General features: G+C 42.3%; 1 protein-coding gene across 1 annotated transcript in view; it reads right to left on the reverse strand.

Annotated features, from left to right (window-relative positions):
* The window catches only part of LOC135195029 (serine-rich adhesin for platelets-like), a 155,544-nt gene that overhangs the window by 124,844 nt on the left and 7,287 nt on the right, over window positions 1-23,413 (reverse strand). Inside the window, exons 4-6 of the mRNA XM_064221342.1 lie at window positions 13,235-13,389; window positions 12,852-12,978; window positions 3,508-3,714 (exon numbers count right to left, since the gene is read on the reverse strand). Of these exons, the coding sequence (XP_064077412.1) occupies window positions 3,508-3,714; window positions 12,852-12,978; window positions 13,235-13,389 (489 nt within the window). The remainder of the gene's footprint in view (window positions 1-3,507; window positions 3,715-12,851; window positions 12,979-13,234; window positions 13,390-23,413) is intronic.

Raw genomic sequence — 23,413 nt, forward strand, 5'->3', positions numbered from 1 at the left:
GAGCTGTGGAATATCAGAGTTGATCTGGACCACTGGTTCCCAAAAACTCGTTTCGAGGACTGGAGGGACTACCGAATCGCTTTTACTTCTTTCAGATTAAGATCCAGGACATCTGAAACCCTACCCAGATGTCCGGCACCTTCTTTCTATCACCTCAAGGTGGATAGACGCACTGAAGAGATGTACAGAATCATTCCTAGATCTTGAATAATATTTCAGTTTCCCAGGTAGTAAAAAACTGTGGTCTGCATTGCAGTCTATTCGGGGAAACAAACTTCTTCAGGAAGGAAATGGTCCCCAGCAAGCTCATCCATTCCCTCCCCGAGTATGCTTACTTCCCTAATAAGGCTGCGGTTGCCTAAGCAGGAGAGCATATAAAAGTGCAATGTTGCGGTAGACTCGTAGTTCTATACCGTGCGGTAACGAGAACCAAAAGGATTAAGAGATAACTCTGTTGAACATAGTAAAGCAAAACGAATGCAACGTTTATTCATTCACGTAAGAAATCCCCTCAATCGTAGGCTAAAGTCCGTGATTGTAGGACAGATAAACAGTTAGTCAGTCAATCCCGCAGGAGAGAGAGACGTAACCTACCGCGCATGACAGCGCACGATCTGTTACTGGCTCGGATGGACTGGAGGACAGACCGACAGAGTCAGACACAGCGTGACAGCAGCCGCCAGCAGCTTACGAACGTCGTCTCTAACTTTATGTCTGGTTGCCAGCTACCCTATTCTACGAAGAGATCGAGTCCGTTATTTATTGAGCAGAAAGACTCTGAAACTGGTATATTTAAGCGCAACCGACAACGCTAAATATATAGATGCGTTTGTGTCGTCAGAACACTACATACATCGGTAAAGATAACTCGGAAACTCCCGGAAGGCTGCAGGGAGTAACGATTAAATGTCCTTAAAATAATAGCCAATAGAGATCTCGGTTGCCCTCCAGAAGCGGTAACTACAGCAAGCGTATATGACTTGAACCAACTAGTAGTAAAATAACGCAAGGCAAAAAATGATATATCACAATAAAGTTTTTTTTCATACTTACCTGGCAGACATATATATAGCTGAATTCGGAAACACAGCTACATACATATCTGACAGGCAAGTTTCATGAACAAAACTTAGAGAATCGAAGCAGACAGCTCAAGCTTCTTAGATACTGGACATAAGCGTTCATTGACGTAGTCTACAAGTCTATTTCTTGTACGAGTCTGCGAATGAGGAATGAGAGCTCTTCCGAACCTTGTCCTTATTCGCTTACGCAATATCAAGTTAATGAGATGTTATGTAATGAGAACTAACCCATTAACGGTACAGAGAGATATTTTGTCAATGAGGGGAGACCCACTTACTTGACAAAACGATAGTATATTGTCAATGGGGGAAAGTCACTGAATTGACAAAACGTAATCCAGGAAGTCGAGCCTTTTATTTTTCGATTCCCGTCTCAAACAAGGAAGGGACAAGAATCCTGTTAAGAGACTGGGCTTACGGTAGGTAGAACGACGATGTTCAATCGGCATGGAAGTCTCGACTAGAAACTAACAAAATCTATCATCTGAAAAAACCCTTTCAGATGGTCTAAAAAGCTTTAAAATTTATTGGCCAGTATGGCAAAGGAAGTCCTGTCTTGCGCTTTCCTGAAGAGCGTCCTTTTGATGAGTGCCTTTGCAAGAATCCTACTGAACGTTGCCGAAAATCCTGACGTTCAGGACGTCGAGCCGTTTACATAACCCGTAACTGTCTTATCTCAAAGTCTTGACTGAGGTAGAGAAAACGAGATCTTCCCTTGAGCTTTCCTTAACTCCATCCACCTTTGCGAAAAGCAATATAATATTGACAGAGACCTCTTGAATTCACGAAACCCGAGGTCTTGCTGGGTTTCGAAGACGAAGTTCTGTTCACTTTCTTGAGGCTCAAATCTTAAACAAGAGCTTGAAGAGTTCAACAGAAACGTTCTGGTGCGCGCTCGGCGTCCACTGGCGAGGACGCTCGGCATCCACTGGCGAGGACGCTCGGCGTCCTGGTGCGCGCTCGGCGGCCACTGGCGAGGACGCTCGGCGTCCACTGGTGTGTGCGTCATCCGAGTGTCCTGTTCAAGCCGATCGTCCAAATAAGCGTGCAGAAAAGCGTCACGCTCCTGACAGGCGTCAAAACAAGCGAGAGAAACTGCCTTCTTTTTCATATTTCTTGGTGGAAAGACGTACACGTGATCAGGCAACTTTCGCCTTCTTACTTCTCACTGAAACACATAACGAGGGAGAGGGGACTGTGAAGCGTCCCTCTTCTATAAAGCTTCTTAGAGGGGGCGAGTCCTTCCGAGAGCTCCAACCCTTGTGCGGGGAGGACGCCTCGGAGGACGAGAAGCAATCCTTCAGGATTCGTGCATGTGCACGCACTTTGGCAGTCTGGGGATTTTCATCAGAAACTGCCGAAGGCACGCCAGATCGGTTGGGGTTCCCTGTAACCCTCCTTCGGCTTTCGACATGCCCTCTCCCTTGTTCTGGGAGTTCAACAGAGGTCTAGACCTAGAGGCGTTATAAGGCCGATCTGACGCACCCTCCACTACACAAGGGGCACTGTCACTGCACTTAGCCACTTCACTATTGCTCTCTAAAGCAAGCACTTTCGATTCTAAGTTACGAATCGAAATAGTATAAGAGAAAGGGCAATAACCTCTACAGGACACTGTTTTAGGGCCCGAAGGCAACAATACAGGGTTAGGCGTAACAAAAACAGAAGTAGCACTCTTCCACAACAATGAAGGAGAGCGATCACCTCTCGCAGACATAGTCATAACCCGTAGGCCATACTACAGCGTTAGGCAAAATAAAGTCTACCGGAAGGTTAGCAGTATCACTACCCTGACTTTCGTAATTGATTAATTGCGTACATACTAAACAAACTTTTTCCTTACGGAATTAGGACACGTTTACTGATTAATTGCGTACATACGAATCATACTTTTTCCTTACGGAAATAGACATGTTTACTGATTAATTGCGCCCCCCAAGTGCGGAACTACCGAAGCTTTCGGTAGCCACACCCTATCTTTGCAGACAACACCCTCTGAAACTAGCCTAACTAGATTCAGATATCTTATGCAAAAATGAATCAAATTCAAATCAATTTAAGATAGCGTATGCCTAGCCACAAATCCAAGTAAATAAATTAAAAGACAATTAGGATACTTAGCGGCAAATGAAGTTTCCAAAATCCTAAGCCGGAGGTACTGAAAACAGGTGTTTTCAGTACCGGCGACAGAAAATTTATGAATAGAAAATGGGAATGGTTCCTGATACCCGCCTCCCAGCGGCGGGAATGGGTACTAACCACCTGGCCGACCACTGCGTGTGTCGGAAGTTTTTTAAATTCTGTCGGACTTCAGAAAATACAGCTATATATATACCTGCCAGGTAAGTGTCATGCATAAAATAAAAAAATAAGAAGAAAAGTTTAGTAAAACAAAATAAAATAAAACTACTTAGTAAATACTAACCTTCAATCTGATTCAACTTCTTCAAGGCACGACAGATAGGTGTTCGAACCCTGACACTTTTCCCTTTCACTCTGACACTAGTAGATCCTTTCCTGATCAGTTCCTGAAGTTTTTGAGCTTTACGTTCATCTAAAGTACTGCCAATCTTTTTTCGTAATTCCCCATAATTAATAAGACCATATAGTTCCTGGGTCACCTTCTTGACTCCTGTAAAATAAAAAGAGAGAGAAAGAGAAAGTTTTAAAATTTTTGCTAAAAATGAAATTCATTTGAGAACCAGCAAAGTTCATGACTAACACACCTGTAATAACAATTCCTCATAAAAAATTCTGGCATTTTCTCTAAACTTCAAAGGAGAAGGCTTTTGAATTATCTGGTATAAGTCATATGCACACTAGTACAAAAAATTTCCCATTTTGTAACTAGTAAGGCCTTAATCCAATGACCAAAATTCAATGTTTCCCTAAACCTTTGTCTGAAAAAAAAATACTGAACACTGAAACATGAAAATTTTATTGAATGAAAACAAGCATGATATTCAATACTAACGATTGCAAATATACATCCATACACAAGAGGAAAGGCATAACAGCAAGACACATTCAAAGAATAGTTCAGCTACAATGCACCTGCACTAGACTAGATCAGCCAGTTTGTTATGCAGCAAATTGGTTAAATATGAAAGATCACACTGACATGAATGATTACATTTCAAGACAAACAAACACATGCCAAAATGTTCTAGTGGGTGGGGAAGAGAGCAGTACATGATGGATCAGTTACCCTAGAACCAAACATGCCACCTAACAAGATTAGACTGCCAAGTATCAGTGTGCTTACCAGATTATTCAATTAACTACAAAATACAGTTTATATTTCAGTCAGACATACCTAAGGCATTTAAAGGCCATTGAATGGACATACCAATTTATCTTAAGAGGATACCACAGTAAGGGAATAAATTTACTGTATGGAATCTAGAACACTCAAAAGTGTGCCCAAGAATTTCCAGGCTGACTTCTCCCTGAGCTTCGTCTATAAGTGAAGCCAACACTCCCAAGATATCCCTGAGGATCACCTACAGGAGTCTCCCATCCATCCCCTTCACAGCATAAGAGAACAGGAAGGTTAGAAAAGAACTTGAAGTCAGAATGAAGGGAGAAAGAAGGCAAAAATTCCAACCTCCCATCTGGTTGTCTCTTACTGAACCCTTTATTGCAATAGCTGACGCACCTGAAGGGTCCATACTGAGCATGGAACAAGGAGAGGCACTAAAAGACCCTTGCAAAGAAAACTTCCTACCTCTCCTAAGGCTTACTGGAGAAAAATGACATTTTTTATAATAAAATGATATTGTTATGATACAATAAAGTTTGTTCATACTTACCTGGCAGATATATATATAGCTGTATTTTCTGAAGTCCGACAGAATTTAAAAAACTTCCGACACACGCAGTGGTTGGCCAGGTGGTTAGTACCCATTCCCGCCGCTGGGAGGCGGGTATCAGGAACCATTCCCATTTTCTATTCATAATTTTTATTTCCACTGTCCCCTGAGGGGAGGTGGGTGGGTACTTGATTATATATATTTGCCAGGTAAGTATGAACAAACTTTATTGTATCATAACAATATAATTTTGTTCATGAAACTTACCTGTCAGATATATATATAGCTGAATCCCACCGTTGGAGGTGGGAAGGGACAGAATAGAAGGATTTTGGGAAACAAATGCATGCAGATGATTTACATCTTGGTTCCACCTGTTAGCATAGCTGACTTCGTGATTACTGTCACCCAAGTCTGCTTCTGCTTTACTAGAGTTGCCAGCGAGGTAGAGACCTATAAAGCTGGTGCACTCCAGATGATCTGTCAACGGGGGCGTGACCACAATGTGACTAGACCATATTGACCATACCATGAGGGCTAAGAAGTAAAATAAATATATATATATATAAATATATATATCACCACCTGACCAACCTAGCCAAAAGTTAAGGTGTGTTAACTAAGGCTTAAGAGTTAAGAAGTCGCCGTTGTCGGCGACTCAACAACTAAATTAAGAGCTCTTCCTAACCATTTTCTCATTTTCTACAGGATAGGATGAGTGGTACTTCTTGCCCCCAAGATTGTGTCTGCAGACACGTATGGCCCTAGCGAGCAGCAGATCTCATATGCCATCTTTACATCTCACAGGGAGTGTGAAGTGAACACAGAGTTGCTTCGCTAAAACATGGTACTCAGGATGTTGCTGAGTGCCATGCTCTGTTGAAAATGCTTCCGAGGCCGCGCCCTCACCGCGTGAGCATTCAGATAAAAAGATTTCAAATCTTTGTGCAAACACAATGAAGGAGCATTTTTGAAAGAACTCCTTAACACTAAAGCCAGGGTGTTCTTCGATATGGGCAAGTTACGGGTCTCTTTTTCGAAACACGCCAGATTGCCCCCGAATGACTTCGACTTTCTTGAGTTTTATGTGGATAAAATAAAACTTGAGAGACCCGACAGGGCACAGGACTCTCTCTGGCTCCTGCCCACTAACTTGTGCCATCCTTGCGTTCCAAGCTCCTGGCCCAAGGACAAAACGGGTTTCCATTCTTAGGCCACAACGGAAGGCTTAGAGAGCACACCGCCTTGTGTTCTCTAAAGCCAAAACTTGTGACGATGGCTTAAAATCTCACTAACCCTCTTTGTCGTATCTAGGGTGGTTAGAAGAAGGCCTTCCTGATCGCATGCAAGAAGTTAACAGGTAGGAGAGGTTCGAATGCTTTGACATCAAGAACTTCAGACTACATCTAAGTTCCATATTGAAAGCTTCGATCTGGACATGCACAGTCAGTCCGTCTGTACTAAAGTCAGGTGACCGACCAGTTGACCAGTCAGACGAATCAAGGACAGCAAGGCTGTACCCTGAAGACCATAAGGCACTATTCTTCGCTGAAGGATGAGTGTCTGGACAGCCTGGGCGATTCAATCTAAGCAAACCTTGTGGGGTGTATCAACGCAACCCAACGTCGTCAGCGAATCAACTCCTGACTCTCGAGCTTCTGGTGCCAAGGAGAAAAAAGCGAGGAGCAAAAAGGCGATTCAGTCCCGAAGGAAGAATGCCTGACAGTCCAACCTGGTCTCATGTTACACGATCATCGGGGTGTATAAACGCAACCGACTTCGTCAACAAGAAACTCAGGGCTACTATATGTCGCCTGATCTCGCACGAGTGTCTGACTCCGAGAAAACAGGTGAGACAAAAAGTAGATGATGAGCGAGTTTCGAGATTCCACAGAACTCAAAGATCGTGAAGGGCTTTGTTGTTTGACAGACGCAAATCTCTGAGCCCAAAGGCCGTCAACAACATATTTGCGTATTCTTTAATAGTTGCGACTGCCAGCTTATCCCATTCTTCAGACGGAAATGGAAGACGGTAATCTTATTCCTGTCAACATCTCGAAAGTCTGAACGTAGTCAGACTCAGAGCGGAGAGGTTATAGGTACCTTTCGAGTTAGAGTAGACCGACTCTCTCGGAAAAAGGTGGTCCTTGGAAAGTGAACTAGGAAGGATGTGACCTCTGTGAATCCAGGATCCTGAAGGCCAACATGGGGCGATCAGCGTCATTGTCCGCTCCCTGTGACGTCATAAATCCTCTTATTACATTTCCTAAGCGATTGAAAAAGGGGAAAAGAGACTAAACATCCATCCCCGTTCAATATCATAGGATGGCGTTTAATGGTACCGATCCCGGATCGAGAATAAGGGAGCAGAGAAGAAGAAGCCTCTTCGTCCTCAACATATCGGAAGAGAAGAATGAAAGGGCGTCCCTAAAGTCTCCACAACTCTCAACTTACTTCTAAAGAAAGATTCCACTCGGAAGTCAATAGTTGCTGCCGTCGATCGAGACGATTCGTACGGACTTTTGCAATCCTGTAACGAACCTCTAGAGGATCGTTACATTCTACGCCTGTTGTTATAATAGGCTCTTTCTCGTAAACTCGAACAGGGACCGAGAGAAGATACTTCTTAAGATATGAGAGAGCTGTGGAATATCAGAGTTGATCTGGACCACTGGTTCCAAAAACTCGTTTCGAGGACTGGAGGGACGACCGAATTGCTTTTACTTCTTTCAGATTAAGATCCAGGACATCTGAAACCCTATCCAGATGTCCGGCACCTTCTTTCTATCACCTCAGGTGATAGACGCACTGAGAGATGTTCAGAATCATTCCTAGATCTTGAATAATATTTCAGTTTCCCGGTAGGAAAAAACTGTGGAGGTCTGAATTGCAGTCTATTCGGGGAAACAAACTTCTTCAGGAAGGAAATGGTCCCCAGCAAGCTCATCCATTCCCTCCCCGAGTATGCTTACTTCCCTAATAAGGCTGCGCTTTGCCTAAGCAGAAGAGCATATAAAAGTGCAATGTTGCGGTAGACTCGTAGTTCTATACCGTGCGGTAACGAGCACCGAAAGGATTAAGAGATAACTCTGTTGAACATAGTAAGGCAAAACGAATGCAACGTTTATTCATTCACGTAAGAAATCCCCCCAATCTTAGGCTAAAGTCCGTGATTGTAGGACAGAGATACAGTTAGTCAGTCAATCCCGCAGGAGAGACGTAACCGCCAGCACAGAGATACGGTTAGTCAGTCAATCCCGCAGGAGAGAGAGACGTAACCTACCGCGCATGACAGCGCACGATCTGTTACTGACTCGGTTGGACTGGAGGACAGACCGTCACAGACACAGCAGCAGCCAGCAGCTTACGAACGTCGTCTCTTAACTTTATGTCTGGGTTGCCAGCTACCCTATTCTACGAAGAAATAGGTCCGTTATTTTTTGAGCAGAAAGAGACTCTCAAGCTGGTATATTTAAGCGAAACAGAAAACGCTAAATATATAGATGCGTTTGTGTCGTCAGAACACTACCATACAACGGTAAAAGATAAATCGGAAACTCCTGGAAGGCTGCAGGGAGTAACTATTAAATGTCCTTAAAATAATAGACAATAGACCTCTCGGTTGCCATCCGAAGAGGTAACTACAGCAAGCGTATATGACTTGAACCAACCAGTAGTAAAATAACGCAAGGCAAAATATGATATTATATCACAATAAAGTTTGTTCATACTTACCTGGCAGACATATATATAGCTGAATTCGGAAATACAGCTACATACATATCTGACTGGGAGTCTGAAAGAGGTCTAAGCCTAGGAGCAATGCGGAGTCGGTCAGACGCCCCCTCCACTTCACTGGGAACACTGCACAAATCACTGCACACATCACTGCGCTTACCTGTCTCCTTCATTGCTTGCAGTTGCGATTTCAAGCTGATTATTGAGGCTCTCATTGCAGCCATTTCCGTAGACGCATCTACAGGTTCGCTGCTGGGGGAAGGGGCTGAAACCAAACTATGAGCAGGTGAATTAACAGAAGAGTTAGGAGCTACTTCCTGCTCAATAGAGCAGGATCTACTTGAGCTTCTGATGGAAGCCCTCCTAACTCTATCTTCCTCAAGTTTCCTTACATAAGAAGCCAAGGTCTTCCATTCCACTTCCGTTAAACCCTCACATTCCAGACAGGTGTTAGTCGCAGAACAATCATTCCCCCTACATTTTTTACAGACCGTGTGAGGATCCACCGATGCTTTCGGTAGCCTCACCTTACATTCCTCTTTCGTACACACTCTAAATACAGGTGCCACGTCAGACATTTTAAAGAGTATCCAAACCAAAATCCAAAAAACGGTCCACGATAAGCGTATGCCAAAACCAAAGATCAATGTACATCACCAAAGGTCAAACAGATAATCCTCGGCCAACGAGAAAAGAATTCCAAAGCAGGAGGTACCAAGCAACGGTGTTGTTGCTCCCGGCGACAGAAAATTCTGGTTAGAAAACGGGAATGGTTGCCTAGTTCCCGGCCACCCACAGTCGGCGGGAGTGGGCTGGTCACCTGACCCCCCTGTCGCGTGTGCCGCGAGTTTTGAATTCTGTCGGGACGTCAGAGACTATAGCTAAGTATATATCTGCCGGGGAAGTTGCATGTACAAAAATGAAATTTTATATAATCCTTACAAGTACTTACTTAGATAACGATTATGCTTGCATGACATTTTAAATTTAAAATTCACAGTAACATGGCAGTTGCCAAGGGGGAGGGGGGACAGAACCTGACCACTGCAATGTGAGCGTAGAAGCAACGGTAGCCATACAATGTCATTCTATTTATTGCCGTAAAGTCTATGAAAAATCAGAGGGGAGGAGGGAAGGCTTTGATTTAGTAATAGCTTGGTATTGTATAAAAATGAAAATTTTTTAACTAATTTGTATTTTTCATAACTTACAATCCTGAAGTCTTAACATTAGGATAAATACTCAGCGCCAGCTGGAAACCGGTAAAGTTTAAAATAATTGTACACGCAAGGGACTATTGGCATCTGTGCTTGGTCACGAGACCTGTGGAGCCACCCACATACCCCTTATTAACTCGTGACCCTGTTAGTTATTCTTCCAACCCAGGTTAGTTGATAGAGGGGTGGTTAGAGGTGGGCCTTTGTATGTTAAGACCTCAGGTTTGTAAGTTATGAAAAATACAAATTAGTTAAAAATTTGTCATTTGTTCATATACGAAACAAACCTTCGGTCTTAACATAAGGATCTACTTACTCTTGGTGGGAGGTAAGTACTATTAACCAACTTGAAGTTTGCCCCCTTTGATCAGTTTTCTGAATACTAGAATTCTACGAAACAACTGACCAGTATTTCCGAATCTAAGACTTATATGAATATCATAGAGTCAGACTTCTGGGTTTTACACAATGTCATAGTTCATTGCGTCCGAGGAAGATAAGAAGATCTGTTCACCTAACAAACCAATCCATCCACTCATGTAGGTTTGTTATCATTCCTCTCCCTCTTGCTAGAGAGAGGAATGTCCTGCTACTGATAGGTATCTTACTGATACTAACCCTAACAGTATGGCCACTTCACTCACCTGTACCTTGACCGTTACAGCTTATGATGGTACTCCCTTCTTACTGCCCTAAGTAAAGAAAGGGACAGAAATTTGAAAAGGAAGGAGGCCAGTTAACTCCTCCATTTCATATTCATACCATCATCTTAGACAAGATACCAACTGACCCGCCAGGGGTACTCGATGAGTTACACCATTTGTTGAGCAGCCACCAAAGGAGCCAGGGAAATTGTGTCCAAGGACCTCTGGGCAACCTTATAAATATACAGGAAATTGATAGTGGATTTTCATAACAAAGAACCCACTCTCAAATTTCAGTGAACAGATAGACACCTCCTTAACATTGCTCAATTTTGAGCTTCGATACAGTCACAGACCAACCGTCACGATCATTTTAACAGATATGTTCTTAAATGCCAGAAGGCCCATATTCCTCTGATGACCTACTCTTCTGTATAACCTCATTGGTACAACTTGACAAACAAGGAGTAGGCTTGACCGATCGCCTCTGTTCGGCCTGTTCCTTTACGTCTACCACCTTAATGTTCTAGGTGACGTAGTTCTTTCATTTTCATACAAGTACCTTACCAAGTAATTATTTAGCTGAATCCCACATTGGAAGGGGGATGGGATGAATGGACTAATCTAAGTCAACACATTAATTATGTTAACCTGAACTAGAAAAAGGTAGCTAACTGGCCCAAAGTATTAGATATTTTTACGTGGCTAGGAACCAATTGGTTACCTAATAACGGGACCTACAGCTAATTGTGGAATCCGATCCACATTCTAGCGAAAAATTAATTTCTAATCACCAGAAAAAAATTCCTCTGATTCCACGTTGGCAGAGCTGGGAGTCGGACTCGTAACTACCGAATCGGTAGGCGAGCATGTAACCCACTCGTCCAAGGAGGAACTATTTACTTGTATTAAACTCCAATCATCCAGAACCTGAGGAACAGAATTACCTGGTTAATGCACTGGCATGCATAACTAGGCTGGAAGCGATTGTGTAAAACAACCATTCACAACCACCATCCCAGTGTCGTAACAGGTGAGCAGGGACCATACTTGACTCTGACCATCTGCTCTGCAGATTTAAAGGTGTGTGTCAGTCACACAGATGAACAAGAAGAAATCCACAGAAGGATGAGAATGAGACAAAAGGGGTTGGAAAGCATGTGCATGTGTTCAGCCTTTCAGCTAGTTCTCTCCACAGATGAGCAGGTCACTTGAACAAACATAGCGTATGAACACAAGAGTGTGTGCAAAGAGCACACACATAAAACACACGTAGCTTACGCAAAAAGCAGCCAACAAGGAGGGAACCAATTTGCACACTCCTAGGAAGTCTTGCCAAAGGTCTGTCACAGACACTGAAATAACCAACAGTTTCTTCCAGCGCTTTAGCCCCAGTGAAAGATCAAAGATCAGAGCCTCTCTTGCAGCAGCGAATATTCACAGGAAATCCCGATTGGTATTAGCTAGGAACATACTCCCAATGCCTGGCCCTTTTTCAGCAGTCTAAAGACCAGAAAAGGAGAAAGCAGACAAGGCAGAGATGGTGACCTAAGTGGATCCTTTGGAGAAGTTCAAACAACCTACCCTGCAGAAAAAGCAACTATGTAATAATAATTATGCACTTCTGTAACATACAAATAAAAAATCTTACTATTAACACAAAGGTTGATGAACAGTACTGTGTGTCAAAATAAAGCAAACATGACAGCTTCAGGTTGCTAGAAAAGAGAAACATACAGAGATCGAAACTGTTATTGTTTACAAATGAACTGCCAAATCAACAAAAAAGACCGTACAAAATACAAGATGTTTTAACTCAATGCCAGCCAAAGAAAAAATGAGATTAAATAGTCAGATGAACAAGCAATTTTCTTAGCCCTCAACTACTTGACCATAGCTAATTACCTAGTCTCAAAGCTTCAACAACAGAACCTGAAATCACTGAAGAATATATCAAATTTATATTAGTTCCTAATCCCATATATAACCAAATATACAAAGCTTAACCCCTCCTAAGCTGAACCAGAATTAAGGGAAAGCATTCTATGATTGCATAAAACAGGGATCTTTACACCAAGTAAGCAAGTATAATACTCAAATGAAAACAGGTCAGTACAAAATGCAAAAGAACAGAAGTACTTAAGGAATCAATTTACTAACAAGTTGTGGTGAACAATCTTAAGATACAGCACTATGACCTTCTGTATTACTCAACATACCACATAAAGGAGAGTCCTGATGTAAAAATTTTGTGTTGAAGATTTGTTCAAATTAACTATCACCGAGTGACTCAATTAACAGAACTGTACCTTTAAAAATTATAATAAAATGTGTAAAACATTAAAACCGTGATCTAACCTTCGCTGAATGTTATATATTTTGAGATCTTATGCCACGTGCGATAATAGAAGTGTCGCACTTGATCTTTATTTTTAATCTGGTAGCCAGGAGTTCCCTTTTTCCGTAGTTTCGTCGTCACGTAATTCTGAAATGTAACATCTACCTTATAATATATATATCTTCATCATGAAATTCTCATAAAATGCTGCAAACACAAAATAACAAATTTTTCAACATGAACAAAATTTCAATTTCAAAAATAGACATATAATTCCAACTGACAATTGAGTATGTATCAATAAAATGAACTAAAACTAGTATACTGTATTCAGAAAATGGTAAGCTCTTTCTCCAAAAGCCAAAATATTGGACTAATCTTTACTTAACTCATTTATTATTACCTGAATTGCTTCAAAGTCTTTCCCACACTCATTAATAGATTCAAAAAATATATTCTTATCTTCAGTTGACCACAACTCCCAAGTACGACGTCTCTTTTTCTCACTGTTACCACTTCCTCTGTTTCCATCTTCTTCCTCAGGAAATTCTGTTTTTACTGAAAGGTAATGAGCATACAATCAGCAAATAAATACCAGTCATATAATTAGATCATAGGAATGTATAAATGCAAACTAAAAATCTATGTAACCTTGAGCTTTATAAGAGTGGTCTTGGGGTAAATCAAAATCTGTAAAACTTGATCCTGATGAAAGTACCAATTTTCAATACAATATCAGCACAGTCCGCAGAAAAACATTGGATCAGAATTGAAAGGTATCAGACTCTATGCTGAAACAATATATAAACTCTCAAAAATCCAAGCAAATTGCAATGAACCTAATCAGTAACTTTGCATATTTTTATACCATGCTAGCTAGTCTATAATAGCAACACTAGACAAAACTAATAATGATATAAAGAACAGATAAATAGTCAGTACATTAGATTTTCAGTCAAAATTAATGATAAAAGTTTTAGTTTGACAGAAAGAGAGGAAGAATGAGAGAAAGAGAGAATTACACACTCCCACTAAACTCAATGTAAGTAGATAACAAAGCTTCCTCTATCTCCAACTTTACTTCAGTTCTGGTAGATAAGTAACTACTACAGTACAATATAATAAAAAAATGGGAGAGCTGGCCAAGTTGCAAGAAATGACTACAGCTCTACAATAACCTCTCTCTCTTGATGGTGCTAATGGGTTGAAAGGTTTGGAAAGGAATAGAAACATGAGCCTTTGACAACTACTTAGCCTATCCTATGTACACAAAATTTAGCTTACACACCTATAAAAAATACAGAATAAAAAAACAGTTCCCTGCATTAAATTAGTGATTGTAAGTGTACAGTTCATGGCTTAGGCTACAATAAGTCCAATTACCTATTCTGAACTAGTCACCCTAAACTAATCAATATTTTTCCCTGTAACACTTGGATGTCATAAAACAATGAAACAATCTAATATATACAAAGTTTCTTATGCAAAACTAAAAAATGGGACATCATTTCAAGTAATCCCTCAATCATCCCCACTAATACATCCAAAGGAGATGGATATATGTTCAAAACGTGGACATAGGAGGAGTGAAAAGGCTAAGCTATGCTATCTCTGGGATACTCCAAAATTCTATTGTAATGCTGAACAGCCTATGGAGGTACAAAAATAAACTTACAATGCTGTATAAAATCAAAATGACAAATTTTCTGAGACAATTTGTATTTTTCATAAGTACAAACCTGAGGTCTTAACAATAGGATAGGATCATTTCTAGCGCCTAGCTGGATCCGGTTAAAAAGCAGATGAAAGCAAGAAATCTTGTGATATTTGGCAACGCATGCGTAGCTTGGGTTAGGAGTGGTCAAGGACGACGCCGCTACGCCAGTCTTTCCCAACTTAGGATAACTTAACAAACAGAGGGGTGGCTAGAGGTGGAAAGTATAACGTTAAGACCTCAGGTTTGTAGCTATGAAAAATACAAATTGTCTTAGAAAATTTGTCATTTGTTCATACGCGAACAAACCTTCGGTCTTAACAATAGGACAGACTCGTACTTGGAGGGAGTTATAAGACATCCTAGACCGGCTGGGGGCCTACCCAACAGTCCATCTCAAAAGAAATGGTTCTTGGAGAGGGACTGAAGCCTGTTGAGAAGCTAGATAAATTGATATCTAACCACTCAGAACCTGAGTGACGTACAATGATATATGGGATAATCATTGTATAGGGAACCAAAGAGATACTTTGACTGTCCAATAACAAACCAAGACACCAGGGTTTATATTACTCCCAGCTCCCTGCCAAGGAGTGGAGCATATGCTACCAAATAGCGGGTAAGATATTTGTATATTGCACGACCACACTACCAGTATGACTACCTTACTCACCTGTATCAGACCAGTCCAGCAAATGACGTGTATATTCCATAAACCACCCAAAGGAAGAAGGAAAGGTACAAGAGAAAGAAGGAAACCAGCCAACTCACTCATTCTCTCATCCACACAATCATCTTAGGTAAGATACAAAGGTGCCGTGTTAAGGGCAACTATGAGTTACACAACCTGTTGGGCAGCCACCACAGGACCCAGGGAAAACGTGTCCGTAGATCTGTGGGCAACATCCTTAAGATAGAAGGAGGTGAACGTGGACTGGCGTAACCAAGTACCAGCGCCAAGCACTCTATGTACAGCCAAGTTCTTTTTGAAAGCCAGAGGGGGACCAATACCTCTAATGTCATGCGCTCTAGCCTGCACAGACATGGTGGTGGAATCATTAAGAGTCAAGTATGCCTGTCTGATGGCTTCCCGTATCCAAAAAGAGATAGTATTCTTAGATACCTCTTTCTTTGTACGGCCTGTGCTAACAAAAAGTCTGCGGCAGCCTGGTCTAAGGTGCCGAGTCCTTTTAAGATGGCAACTCAGGGCCTGGACAGGGCACAACAAAAGCTCTTGAGCATCACCACTCACAAAGTCAGTCAGTGAAGGAATAGAAAACGAAATTAACCTGTCATCATGCACTGAGGGATTTTGGGTCTTGGCTATGAATTACGGGACAAATTCGAAGGACATCGACCCCCAACCCCTGGTGCGCTTCACCTCAGCTCAGACCAAGGAGCTCTCCCACCCTCTTGGAATATGCCAAAGCCAGAAGGAAAACTGTCTTGAGTGTCAGGTTCCTGTCAGATGAGTGACGCAAGGGCTCATATGGACTCTTAGTGAAGCTCTTAAGAACCAAAGAAACATCCCACGTTGGAGGCTTGAGCTCTGGAGGAGAACTCGACTGCTCAAACCCCTTAACTAGCAGGGAAAGTTCCCAGGAAGAGGAGATGTCGATGCCCTTAAGGCGTAACACCAAACTCAGTGCCGCCCTGTAGCCTCTAATAGCAGAAACAGACAAAAGTTTCTCGTCTCTGAGGAAGGTTAAAAAGTCTGCTATTCGCTGAATAGAGGTCACGAGTGGAGAAAAACCCCGTTTACGACACCAATCACAGTAGATCGCCCATTTGCCTTGGTAAACTGAGGAGGTCGACTTTCTAAGACTGCTGGACATGTGCCCAGCTGTTCTCTGAGAAAAGCCTCTCGCTCAGAGGAGATACTTGATAGCCTCCAACCGTGAAGAGACAGGGATTCTACTGACTGGTGGAACCTTTCCGCATGGGGCTGACACAGATGGCGCCAAGGGGGAATCTCCCTCGGAACCTCTGACAACAACAGCAGATCTGAAAACCATTCTGCCTGAGGCCACAGAAGGGCTACCAAAGTCATCCTGAGACCCTGTGAACTCATCAGGCTGTTCAGAACCTGACGGATCAAACAAAACCGAGGGAGGGCATACACCTCCAGGTTGTCCCAGGGATGTTGGAATGCATCCTCTGCCTATGCTAAAGGATCTGGAACCATTGAACAGAACGCCTCCAGCTTCCTGTTGAAGAGTGCCGCAAAAAGGTCCAGCATGGGTCTCGCCCAAATCTGGAAAAGCTTGTCTGCCACCACTTGATGAAGGGACCACTCTGTGCCTAGGATCTGATCCCGGCGACTGAGTTTGTCTACGACCACATTCCGTTTCCCTGGGATATACCTGGCTGAGAGCTCTACCGAATTGCTGACCGCCCACTGGTGAAGCTCAACGGTCAAGGCATGAAGTTGATGTGAAACCAGGCCTCCGTTTGTTCACATAGGCTACCACCGTGGTGTTGTTCGACATGAGAACGACCGAATGACCCTCTACCTACAACATTTTAGCAAGTACAATATCACTCAAGACTAACGTGACTTCCAGTCTTCTACAAGTCAAGGGAAAGAAGATGTTTCCCCTTACATGAAGAGACTGGTTTCCCATGTAAAAAGCCCATGAAAGCTTTACTTCCCAAGTTTCATAGCTGGAGATAGACGTTGAGGCCATCAGTGTAGAGGAGGAACAAGCACTACTTCTGCTGACAGGCAACAATAACCAAGTTATTGGTTATATATACAAAGCCAAGTTGACCAAAGCTCTAACTCTGCTTCTTGTATATCAAATGCTTAATGCAAGATCAAAGGCTGGATCCCTATAATAGACTCCCTAGGGCATAATTCACTTCCAAGACACCACAACATAATCAAGCCATGTGTCGAGTCACCCTAGCCTGGACTGATTACAGATCTATGTGGGGAAAAAGGAGGCAAGACATTCTTTATGTTTAGATTTCTCCTCAAAAGGAAGATTAGAAAAATATATAAAGTCATGGCAGAGGAAAGGAGTATCTGAGGAGGAATCTCTCTTATTCAGTTCCCAGATATAACAACTTTCCTTTTTCCTGTTTGGGTACAAAAACAATATATCATGACTCATAAAAAGACAACTGGTCATATGGAAGTTACCTCAAAAGGATGAACCAATCCTGAAAAATGAAAAAAACACCTCAGAAAATTGCAGTGATAAGTAGATTTTCCAAAATGATGCAGATTGGGTCAGGTAAGGGATGCAGGAGAGGAAGTCAGTTCCCTGCTCCACACTATTACCCAAGAAACCTTGTTTTTCAGAAAATAAGGCCTAATATATAATCTTAATATGGATTGATCTGAGAACCAGAGCCCTTCTTGAAGTTATGAACCCTATAAGGCTAGTGTCCATTCCAAGAATATAGCTGTAATGCAAGCGGTTAGAATGACCTATACTGTAACATTGGGATAAAGAAGCAAATGGGTAGCTCAAAGAACAATCAAGGGATCAAGAGAGAAGTGTTCGGCTACATAAATTAGAAACACTATTATGTGCAAGGGTGAAGATACTCATAAAAACATGAGCAAGAATCATAGCTTCAAGGACATTCCAAAGTAGTGAGAAAGACAGGCCTGTAGCCTGACCATGTGCCTGCCAAGGGAACCACAACAGTGAGTATCTGCACAGCTGACTGGGGGTTAATATACGAGCTAAGGGAGACAGTTAGAGCTAACTCTTCTGCATAAGACAGCAGAAGTGCAAAAAGGGGACGAGTCTGGAACATTCTCCATGTTTCATAAGTTAAGGGAAAAACATGGCTCACTTGCACACTAAGGGAACCATGTGTCAACCCTATCTACAGTAGTCATCTTGGCCTCAGAGGAGCAAATGCTGTTACCAAACCCAAAAGTACAGCAGGCACTCAAAGTCCAGCAGAACTTCTTGTGAGAAGGCCACTACTTTTTCTTCTTTCAACAGAAGTAAGAACAGACAGATAAACAGGATGAAAAGCTCGAAAAAGAGGAGGAGGAGGAGGAAGATGATAAGCGTTACATTTCTCCACCTTACTCTGTTCATGAGTCCTAATCTCCTCAGCTATAGCAAAAGTTGTGTCAAGACAGGAGGCAGCATTGGAGGAGTAAGACCTGTTCAATACCACAGGGAAATCCCTACAAGCAAAACTATCACTACAAAAGGCTCCCACCCATGAGTGCTTAGAAGAAAAAGCAGCAAAAGGCAGGTCATTCAGAACAGACACATGTCAGTGCTCTTGCACCACTGACAAAGCATTGGTAGAAAGTAGAAAACCAAAAATACAGGCTATCCCACCTATGGAGAGTTCAGTAAATGTACCTGGGCAGCACCATCGGAGTGTGCAGGCTGGTATCCTACCATTACGAATGCAATTTCTGACATGCATGAGGAGAACAAACAGAAAAGAGAGAGAGCATTTCATGAGGAGGGAGCCAAATCTTCAAAAATATTTGGTGCTAACTATTAAGGGTCAAGAAATCCTCTCTAAAAAATCACAAAAATCTTTTGGACTTCCTCTACTGCTGCTGAACCTCTCCACCGCAAAGGACACTAAACAAAAACACTCCTAGTACCAAGGTAGAGCAAAGAAAACTGGTTACATTAACTTGGACACAAAGCAAGCCAAAACCCTTTACATCCTTCACACCTTGTTTTTCACTCTTCTAATTAAAATTCATATCAGTACACAAACAACAAACATAATATCTAGATTAAAAAAGAAAGACTAAAGATGTTTCAACTTGACAGTCAGTCAAAGGCTCAGAGCACAGCATGATGATCGCAGATGAATGAGGAGTTCTCTCCACCACTCAACTACCACCAAGTGAGGAGTTCTCTCCCTCACTCACTTAACATCAGCTAATTATCTTCACACCAAGTTTCAACAGCTGCCTCATGCTGCAATATACTTATACTCCTATACAAAAGGGTATGATTTGCACTCCCAAAGCAACAAACCAAGAATATGATAAAAACTACTAATAAGAAAATGATATTGTTATGATACAATAAAGTTTTATGCATACTTACCTGGCAGGTATATATATAGCTGTATTTTCTGAAGTCCGACAGAATTTAAAAAAAAAACTTCCGACACACGCAGTGGTCGGCCAGGTGGTTAGTACCCATTCCCGCCGCTGGGAGGCGGGTATCAGGAACCATTCCCATTTTCTATTCATAATTTTTATTTCCACTGTCCCCTGAGGGGAGGTGGGTGGGTACTTGAATATATATATCTGCCAGTTAAGTATGAACAAACTTTATTGTATCATAACAATATCATTTTGCTCATGAACTTACCTGTCAGATATATATATATAGTTGAACCCCACCGTTGGAGGTGGGAAGGGACAGAATAGAAGGATTTTGGGACACAAATGCATGCAGATGATTTACATCTTGGTTCCACCTGTTAGCATAGCCGACTTCGTGATTACTGTCACCCAAGTCTGCTTCTGCTTTACTAGAGTTGCCAGCGAGGTAGAGACCTATGAAGCTGGTGCACTCCAGATGATCTGTCAACGGGGGCGTGACCACAATGTGACTAGACCATATTGACCATACCATGAGGGCTAAGAAGTAAAATAAATATATATATTAATATATATATCACCACCTGACCAACCTAGCCAAAGTTAATGTGTGTTAACTAAGGCTTCAGAGTTAAGAAGTCGCCGTTGTCAGCGACTCCACAACTAAATTAAGAGCTCTTCCTAACCATTTTCTACAGGATAGGATGAGTAGTACTTCTTGCCCCCAAGATTGTGTCTGCAGACACGTATGGCCCTAGCGAGCAGCAGATCTCATATGCCATCTTCACATCTCGCAGGGAGTGTGAAGTGAACCCAGAGTTGCTTCGCTAAAACATGGTACTCAGGATGTTGCTGAGTGCCATGCTCTGTTGAAATGCTTCCGAGGCCGCGCCCTCACCTCGTGAGCATTCAAGATAAAAAGCTTTCAAATCTTTGTGCAAACACAATGAAGGAGCATTTTTTGAAAGAACTCCTTAACCCTAAAACCAGGGTGTACTTCGATATGGGCAAGTCTGGTCTTTTTCGGAACACTGCAGATTGCCCGACTGACTTCGACTTTCTTGATTTTAAGTAGATAAAACTTGAGAGACCTGACAGGGCACAGGACTCTCTCTGGCTCCTGCCCACTAACTTGTGCCATCCTTGCTTCCAAGATCCTGGCCCAAGGACAAAAAGGGTTTCCATTCTTAGGCCATAACGAAAGGCTTAGAGAGCACACCTCCTTGTGTTCTCTAAAGCCAAAACTTGTGACGATGGCTTAAAATCTCACTAACCCTCTTTGTCGTATCTAGGGTGGTTAGAAGAAGGCCTTCCTGATCACATACAAGAAGTTAACAGGCAGGAGAGGTTCGAATGCTTTGACATCACGAACTTCAGACTACGTCTAAGTTCCATATTGAAAGCTTCGATCCGGAAATGCACAGTCTGTACTAAAGTCAGGTGAACGACCAGTTGACCAGTCAGACGAATCAAGGACAGCAAGGCTGTACCCTGAAGACCAAAAGGCACTATTCTTAGCTGAAGGATGAGTGTCTGGACTGCCTGGGAGATTCAATCTAAGCAAACCTTGGGGGTGTATCAACGCAACCCAACGTCGTCCGCAATCGACTTCGTCAATAAGAAACTCAGGGCTACTATATGTCGCCTGATCTCGCACGAGTGTCTGACTCCGAGAAAACAGGCGAGGCAAAAAGTAGATGGTGAGCTAGAATCGAGATTCCACAGACCTCAATGATCGTGAAGGTCTTTGTTGTTTGACAGATGCAAATCTGTCAAACAACATTCTCTGTTGTCTGTTCGCACTGGCAGAATTTTCAACTCTCGGCAACCGCTAGACCACTGGTAGTTCAGGTGATCTCCCCCACGTTCCCGTGGCGCTGGTACTTGGAACTATTCCCGTTTTCCTCAGATTTTCTCTGAACCCTGTCTCCTGAGGGGAGGAGGGTGGGAATTTAATTATATATACCTGCCAGGTAAGTATGCATAAAACTTTATTGTATCATAACAATATCATTTTTATGCATGACACTTACCTGGCAGGTATATATATAGCTGATTGACACATTTGGAGGTGGGTCACAGACAGCAACATCGTCATAATTCAAAAAATTAACTAATTTTTTAAAATTATTTAAAATTATTTATTAAGTTCCTTACCTGCTAAGGTAGCTGACTTCGTAGGTCCTGCCTCTTAGCCTGCTAAACCTTAGTAGCTCTCAACTAGGATGTGACCTGTTTGTTGAGAAAGCTAATAACAAGGGTCTGACAACTGGACGGGACCAATTTGTTGACAGGAAACCCTAGCCCTCTCTTACCAGGGGCATTCATGCTAGATAAGTTAGACCACCTGAACCACACACAAAGCTAACGTAACACATTACACTTCACATACTGAAGAGGAAATAACCCTCTCAGACAACCATAAAAAGAACACCACTTAATTAAAATACCTAGCATGTTAGTAATCTATCGTTGCTGCCGTCGATCGAGACGATTCGTACGGACTTTTGCAATCCTGTAACGAACCTCTAGATGATCGTTACATTCTACACCTGTTGTTATAATAGGCTCTTTCTCGTAAACTCGAGCAGGGACCGAGAGAAGATACTTCTTAAGATATGAGAGAGCTGTGGAATATCAGAGTTGATGTGGACCACTGGTTCCAAAAACTCGTTTCGAGGACTGGAGGGACTACCGAATTGCATTTACTTCTTTCAGATTAAGATCCAGGACATCTGAAACACTATCCAGATGTCCGGCACACCTTCTTTCTATCATGACGCACTGAGAGATGTTCAGAATAATTCCTAGATCTTGAATAATATTTCAGTTTCCCGGTAGGAAAAAACTGTGGTCTGAATTGCAGTCTATTCGGGGAAACAAACTTCTTCAGGAAGGAAATGGTCCCCAGCAAGCTCATCCATTCCTCCCCGAGTTATGCTTACTTCCCTATAAGGCTGCGCTTTGCCTAAGCAGGAGAGCATATAAAAGTGCAATGTTGCGGTAGACTCGTAGTTCTATACCGTGCGGTAACGAGCACCGAAAGGATTAAGAGATAACTCTGTTGAACATAGTAAGGCAAAACTAATGCAACGTTTATTCATTCACGTAAGAAATCCCCTCAATCTTAGGCTAAAGTCCGTGATTGTAGGACAGAGATACAGTTAGTCAGTCAATCCCGCAGGAGAGACGTAACCGCCAGCACAGAGATACGGTTAGTCAGTCAATCCCGCAGGAGGAGAGAGACGTAACCTACAGCGCATGACAGCGCACGATCTGTTACTGGTGGCTCGGTTGGAACTTGGACAGTCAGACACAGCAGCAGCCAGCAGCTTACGAACGTCGTCTCTTAACTTTATGTCTGGGTTGCCAGCTACCCACCTATTCTACGAAGAAATAGGTCAGTTATTTTTTGAATTTTTTAACAAAAAGAGACTCTCAAGCTGGTATATTTAAGCGAAACAGAAAACGCTAAATATATAGATGCGTTTGTGTCGTCAGAACACTACCATACAACGGTAAAAGATAAATCGGAAACTCCTGGAAGGCTGCAGGGAGTGACGATTAAATGTCCTTAAAATAGTAGACAATAGACCTCTCGGTTGCCATCCGAAGAGGTAACTACAGCAAGCGTGTATGACTTGAACCAACCAGTAGTAAAATAACGCAAGGCAAAAAAATTTTATTATATCACAATAAAGTTTGTTCATACTTACCTGGCAGACATATATATAGCTGAATTCGGAAATACAGCTACTACAATATCTGACAGGCAAGTTTCATGAACAAAACTTAGAGAATCGAAGCAGACATCT

Source organism: Macrobrachium nipponense, chromosome 15 (assembly GCF_015104395.2).
Source record: "Macrobrachium nipponense isolate FS-2020 chromosome 15, ASM1510439v2, whole genome shotgun sequence".
In the NCBI taxonomy this organism is placed as follows: Eukaryota; Metazoa; Arthropoda; class Malacostraca; order Decapoda; family Palaemonidae; genus Macrobrachium; species Macrobrachium nipponense.